This window comes from Aplysia californica, unplaced genomic scaffold (genome assembly GCF_000002075.1).
Source record: "Aplysia californica isolate F4 #8 unplaced genomic scaffold, AplCal3.0 scaffold00023, whole genome shotgun sequence".
NCBI lineage: Eukaryota > Metazoa > Mollusca > Gastropoda > Aplysiida > Aplysiidae > Aplysia > Aplysia californica.
Genome location: NW_004797293.1, coordinates 747,352 through 754,851, shown reverse-complemented (window position 1 = coordinate 754,851; position 7,500 = coordinate 747,352). Strand labels below are relative to the sequence as shown.

At 41.9% G+C, this 7,500-nt stretch overlaps 1 protein-coding gene across 1 annotated transcript in view; it reads left to right on the top strand.

Moving 5' to 3' along the window:
* LOC101864357 overlaps positions 1–1,793 on the top strand; it is a 52,148-nt gene extending 50,355 nt beyond the window's left edge. Inside the window, exon 2 of the mRNA XM_005090921.3 lies at positions 1,696–1,793. Coding sequence (XP_005090978.3) covers positions 1,696–1,709 — 14 coding nt within the window. The 3' untranslated portion in view covers positions 1,710–1,793. The remainder of the gene's footprint in view (positions 1–1,695) is intronic.
* The last annotated feature ends 5,707 nt before the right edge of the window (positions 1,794–7,500 follow it).

Genomic DNA, 7,500 nt, shown 5'->3' with positions numbered 1-7,500 from the left:
GCATACACGTGTGTTTTACGCCGTGTCTGAGTCATCAAAGTTGATCTTTCTCACGTGGTTGGAAGGCTGGCGAGAGCCCTGATATTCTGTGCTCCTTATTTCCTGTCAAAACATCTATTGACTATATCTCTCTTCTACATTTCTATTTATGTTACTCTGTAGTAGAGCCTAAATTAATATCTGGTGTTCGTTTGGCGTAACTTTGTTAGAAGTTCTGTTAAACTCTTGTTAAAACTAAAAAAATAACACCCCACCCCATTCCAGAAAAATTACTGTGACATTAATTAATGAAATTAGTTTCGTTTTCCTACGGAATTATTAACATAGCATTCAGTGTTTGATTCATTATTATAATATTCACGTGAATACCTGTGTATTTACGCCAAGTTTGCGCCATACTTTTGCACGTTTTCTCAAAATGTACTAAATTGTCCACTGAACGGCAGTGACGTAACGGGGGTGTTGCTGCTATGTTGTAGCGTTGTCATTCAGTTAAATATTAATTCAGTCTACTTTTAGCGTTGCCCCACATCTCGTTCTAAGGTCCTGAAAAACCCCCCACTGTATAAATATTTGAAGTTTTCTTCGCAAAGTAAATCGAGCTTGGATGAAGTGCCCGTGGCCCTTAAATTAATCAAACAGTAGCTGAACGATTTTGACTAGTATTTTTTAACGTATTCTCCAATGACCGCTTAACTCCTAACCCGAGACAGTAAAGGGGATGTGGCAGTCTTGTTAAAATTAATAAAGTGGGTGTTTGGCGGGTGCTCTGGTGTGGTTTGCTCCTCTTTTTCGTATCACACATTTATCGTCCTAATCTCTCTTCCTTTTCTTTGTATGTTACACTCTAGTTATTACTCCTATCCTTGGCACTTATAACCTATTTGTGTTGCAAATGCTGTACTATTCTTACTAAAACTGATCAAAATTTGTAATATCATTGAAAACACATCATTTTTGGAGCTCAATGGGTGTTGTCTAACTTTAGAATCTGAAAGTTTTGTAGCGTTTCGTTTCAAAGACGACCCGAAGATGGAAAATTAAAACAGTTCCTACATCTGACATCATGTTTCCGTTTGTAGATATGGCCAGCCGAGATGTTACGCCTCCTCTCAATGAGTTTTCTTGACCAGTACAAGAGGGTGGTTGGCGGGTGCTCTGATGTGGTTTGCGTCTTCTTTCCTATCAAACGCCCATCAACCTATATCTTTCATACGCCTTTTTACTGTATGTTACTCTCTAGAAGAGGGTGGTTGGAGGGTGCCACTTGTAGGTCCTACTTCTTTACTTTCCCTCGTCGCTTCGCATGTCTAACATTTTCCCAGCTCTTGCCAGATTGGCTTTGACGAGAGCCCGCCTCTTAAAGATCTAAATTGTGTCTGTGGGAGGAGGGGAAAAACCCACCTACATTTATTTTTGGACCAAATCGTCTGTCTGTCCATTGCGCTTTTATGTTTTCCAGTGAGTTTCCATAAGTCCCACTATGGTCGTTGTTGCTGGTGAGCTTCTCTGCTGCTCGACGTCATGCGTATTTCCAACCCTCCGCCCCGCTCTCTTTTTATGTGATTCGTTTTGCTTTTACTTAACTTACTATTGGCGTGTCTTTGTCTCTTTGAACGAGGACAGACATGGACTGAGAGCCAGTGGTTCCGTCTTATTCTTGAATTCATATCTTCCTTTTTTTTTTCATTTCAGAAACAACCGTTTAGTGAACTTCCCCTCACGGCGAGCGCCGAGAAGCGACCGCAAGAACTCTTGACATCTGCAAACAACCACCACGAGCGCGTGGCCAAGGGTGTCAGGGGAACCAGTTCAGGACACATCTGCAAACCAAACACCAGTTCTGAAGAAAGTGATGTAGATGGGGTTGATTCTCTTTTGGAATCACCCAAACACCGAGATGGGCCATCTTCCTACTGCACCCACTACACCTACCCTGTGCTAGAGTCTGGTCGTTCTTCGTTCGCTAAAGCTCGGGCAGACCCGCTCGCGAGCAACATCAATGGCGAAATGGTGCTCCTCTGGAATGACGTCACAGTTCACCATGACGACGGCGTCAACACGAAAAGTCTGGAAACTGTCAGTATCGAGGAGGTACTAGAGGACTTGAAAACGGCTGCTGAGCAACATTTGAGAGACAGACTGAACGAGTACAAGAACGAAGGAGTGGAAGATAGCCGGAGTGTTGAAACAAGCGTGGGATGTGTAGATCGCTCACAAGGCATGACGGATTCTGGATATGTTAATGATGATCACCATGCGTTCTCTTTTGAAGAAACTGACTTGGACTTTGTCGCGCCAAACCAGGGAAAGCCCGAAAGCAAATCTTCTGAACTCTCCAGATTACAGCTGTACCTAGAGCAGCCTGGAGACGCTTCTAGACCCAGGCACGAAGAACCAGGGCTTTTTAGCTTCCAGATGGAGGAAGACAGCATCAAAGGAGTAGGAGATGACTTTAGTCAGGGTAGTAACCCGACAAAAAATGACATGCACGGTAATTTATCAAGAATTGATAGTGGGCACTTTGAAGGCAGCAGTAATTTCACATCAGTGTGTTCATCTAGAGTAGGGAGTGCTTCAAATGCAAGCAGCAGTTTTTGGCCGAATGAGTCCACCGAAGAGTTTTCAGAAGTTTTTGTTGATGAGTTTTCATTTGACAAAGAGTCTCCGAGAGGAAAATCGGGAAGGAGTTGTGATGATGTAGTAGATATTCAGAGTACAATCATAAGGTGTTCCAATCCGTTGTGTGGAAAAGCTAGAACACTGGACGTTGCAAGGCATTATTTTAAAAATTGTCATAACTGTCCTTCGGCGTATTATTGTAGCAAATCTTGCCGGAAGGAAGACTGGGGGAGACATAAGTCGACGTACTGCCACGGGAGTCGAGTTAATAGTGCGTGCAAGCGTGTCATCAAAGCGTGTAATTCAGACGAAGAAATACGCGACACGTTGACCAGACTGGCTAGACGAGGCTATCTCACAAGTGGCAGGGGCTGCGTGTTATTAGGTTTTCCAGATCTGTCCTCAGCCGAAGATTTCTTGGAGTTTGGACTGGGTGTGTTGGAGCTGAACCCAATTTTCGTAACTCTCGCCGAGTTGAACGTCAGTAAAATGTTCGGGGATGTCTACAGCAGACTTACTGCTATGTGCCAACAGTACGACCCCCAAAATAAATTCGTGTTAAACGTCGGCATAGGCGCTCGGTGGAACAGAACGTTCTGTTCAACGGGGAACCAGGACAGCCCGGGTCTGTACGGTACGCTGGACAGCGGCTACGGCGGTAGTCTTACTCGAAAACCGAGCCGCAATAAAAGTCGTTCTCGCTCCGGGAGTATAGGGAGTGACGGTGGTTACAGTAGCTTGAACGCCAGTGTTTGTCACGCTGTAGACACTTCTAGTTCCCTTCCACCAGTCACATCAGGTCAAAGTGGTGGCAGTGGTATTGATGGTGGTGGTGGCGGCTTCTCTTACCAAGATTTCAGCGACTGCATCTTACGCCACAAGGGACCCATAATACAAAAGTGCATCAAGCTTAGGCTTCGTTCGTCGCCAATTCACTTTCGTCAGCCTGGCAACAACAGCGTTTACCCAAACACCAACTGTAGCCACCAAAACAACAGCAGCTACAAGGACAACAGCATCAACAGTACCAAAAACAGCTACAATGTCGACCAAAGTCCTTGCTCACCAAGTTCGTGTCGCCATGACAACAGCTACAGTAGCAACGGCTTTCCCAGCGAACATTTGTTGGCGTCAGAGGAGTCACAAAGACGAACTGCAGGTCGATACGGTCCCACGCTCATCCTAACCGGCATTGCAGGCAGCAGAAGCGACGACAGGGACCACCGGAAGCGACAGCTGAGCTTCATCAACGTCCAGAGGCAGCTGCGTCTCCGTGGCGTCAGTCTACGTCACCAGTTCCCTCTCGTCTACAAAGAGCTCGTGGACTACGTCACTGAGGGCCGGCACTTCCCCTCTCAGATCATCTATCCCGTGGACACGGTTGCTAAGAAACTTTTCATGTGCGTGCTCATGCCGGAAGTAGAGGCTAACCTCGACTGGACGCAGTCCCAACATCTCCTGGATGACCTTGACATTTCGAAAGAAAGCATTTTTAAATCTTTATCGAGATCTCGCTCACTGTGTTCCTCTCTCCACACACTTCATCGGCATTCTGACACAGACCACAACACTGACAGAGACAGTCGTGATAATGCTTTCAGAAAACTTTCGTCCTCATTTGGTAGTGATCCAGATAACCTTGGGCCTTCACCACCGTCTAAGGACAGTGGAAGGATCTTTCACCATCACGAAAGCAGTCTAGGCCGAATAAGAAAAAGCGTTTCGACCCCCAATATAGCAAGTTCTTCCTTTAGGAATAACAGTGCCTCCCACGTAGGACCTATTCCTAATAATAGCAACACCCAGTGGTCAAACTTTCACCCCCTTCCTTGTGCAGCGTCCAGCCCAAAGACTAGTAAATCAAGACAGTGGGTACACCCCAAGGTCACATGCGAAGGTCAGCATGGGGAACACCATAGTTTTCTAATACATGACAGAGAAAAGAATTCCAGACATAAGCAGAACATAAATGCACCAGCCAGTGTTTCCAACACAGGTCATGTACTCTCTTCTAAAAAGTCGAGTTGTAAAAACACTGGTATTGTTCATGGCAAATACGCTAGTAATACTGATAGCACTATACATGATACCGATATGCACTCCCCAAACTTCCGTGAAAAAGTTTTCCCAGAATCTCATATCGTTAAGCAAGGTGATACCGTTGGTCTGAAGAATAATAGTTCACTTTGCAAACTCCATTCACGTGTCGTCAACGACGTCACCGATAAAACCCGCAATTCCCCATCGTGTACTGTATCATCATCGCATAGCATCGATAAACAACAACACCCCGCTCAGAAAACTCCCTGGCTGGCGTCACAAGAACATGTAAATACGATCGTCAGACAGTGGAAATCCTCCCCGCTACGCAAGGAGAGCAAATGCACGTGTAGTAGTACTAGTAGTAATAGTAGTCATAAAATACGTGACCGAAGCACATCATCATCACCGCCACATTTACGGATGCAACATCATCAACGTAACTGTTACTGTCCAAAAAACGGTGTACGTCGTGGGTTTTCTCCAGAGAGCGTAGTGAAACGATCACCGTGTCCTCATCGCGAGCCTTTGTCTTCTCTACGACATAGGTTTACATATCAAGCTAATGGTGTCTCCTCCGATTGGTAACATCTACAATTTCTAGCAAATAAGGTGCGGTTGTCAATGAGAGCACACTTTAGATGATGTACTTAGTTGACAAAAATGGCCAAGATAACAATCGTGGACAAAATTGTATGAAAATATTAGACATTTATAAGATCGACAGCTACGGTCTATAACCGTATAGGATTTACCGTTACGGTCTACAACAGTACGATATTTTGCAGTGAATTGGTAAAGTTCATCTTTTCATTGTACAAAATAATTACAGATTGTCTGGTGTGTTTGCATAAAACTCAACATCGATTATTTGATTTCTTTCGGTTTTATGTGGCTATATATTTCCAGACTTGGAAGTAGTTGCTGCATTCTGCTTTTAAAAAAGTGTTGGTAAAATGTGCCTAGTTATACGAGTCTGACACTGCTTGTAATCAGAGAAAAAATACCATTGTTTATTCACTTTTTTTTTCTTTTTACATTCTTACCCTCAAATTGTTGCTTACGGTGATTGTATAGCTCTGTATGTAAGTAGAACGTTCAAATTACAATGGGTAACGGGCGTGTTACAATGTGCAGTTCGAATGTTTATTGCTCAACAAATTATGTTTATGGTGTGTGTGTGTGTGTCTCTCTTTTTGTAGTGGTCGTTTTGTAGTAAGTAAATTAGCGAGCCCTTCACTGGGGGTCTTTCTCATCCGACACTTTACTTATCCGTTGGTGCTACAATATCTACTCCTTTTTTCTTCAGTGTTTTTGACAATTATTCAAATGGTTAGTAGATGGTTTTCTTCCTTTGGAGTAATTGTCGTAAAAATGCCTTAGAAGAAATTATTGTTGTTCATGATCCGTAAAAATGATGTGATTCGGTCATGGTTGTTTATGATGATTATTGGAAGTTGAAATGTGTACAGGAATGAAAAAGAAAATAGAATGCAACATTTGTTTATTACTGGCTATTTCATCTTTGTTAATAAAATAATAAGGGTTATGTCATTAAGGCGGGGGGTCATACGCAGATTGAGATTTTTTAAAGTTCAACATACCCAAAAACAAATTTTTTAATGTACATATATAAAATATTTCATTTTCCTTTCCCCAATTGCCAACTATAATTGTTGCTTTTATCCTTTCCTTTTGTCTTGTTTCCAATAATTAACATCATATTTTTATCCCCTTGACTATGGGTATTGCTACTTTCTACATTTTAACCTGTATTTTTTTACTTATGTACATGTGTTGTGGTTAACTTCGTTGTACTCTCAGTTCTTGCAGTTGTGAACAAATAATTATATTTTTACAAAATTATTTTCCCTGTGTCCCATGTCTCCAGTTGAGTACTATCTTGTACAGAACAGTTTTTGTCACAGTTGCGAAGGCTGTTAAAAAATCTGCCCTTTCTGCCCAAAATTATTGCAGGTACTGAACTTATAGAATTTCAGTTTTATTTTGTGCTAACTCTGGGTTTTGGCGACAGAAATTCAGCCCTTCCAATATTATTTGCATATCAAATTCGATTTAAAAAAAATGTAGTTTGTACGAGTACAAGATAGTACAAAGCTGGATTGTGCGTGGCAAGTTTAAGTTTAAGAGGGACATTTTATGCCTCTATTGTGTGTATTCAAAGTTCAAAAGAATTGGAATCTACGTTCAAAATGTTCTTTGAAAGCACTTTGTGCTTGACTTTACGAATAAATGATAATATGGTTATGACAGTAGGTTTATATATATATATATATATATATATATATATATATATAATTATATATATCAGCAAGAGCAGATAACTGACTTTAGATTATAATAGTACCGGTATCCCTTTTTTCAATAAATTTACGTTCGTGAAACGAAAGTTGAGGAAGAGATGACGTAAAATTTGTTCTGTCTTTTCTTTCTTGTTTTTTTAATGCTCTGACTGTCATTACTGGTTTTGTGTATAATTGTTTCTTTACATTTACATGTATAGTTTCTGTAGAGTAGTAGACTCCTTATAATTAAACTGTGCAAATTTTGTGATCTATTTATTTTAATATGCAAGGAAAAAATATAATGATTTGACTCGCATCGGGAGTTCTTAATATTTTAATCTTTTAATATTGTCACTATTTGTGTGTGTTCTCCATCTATCTCTCTATCTACCCAGTCTTTACCCCCTCTCTCTCTGTCTCTATACCGAAAGATACTCCCCTCTCTCTACTTCTATTCCCTCGCCTTTTCCCCCCGCTACCCCCCTTCTCTCTCTCCTGCTACATCTGTATCTCCACCCCCCCTCTCTCTCTC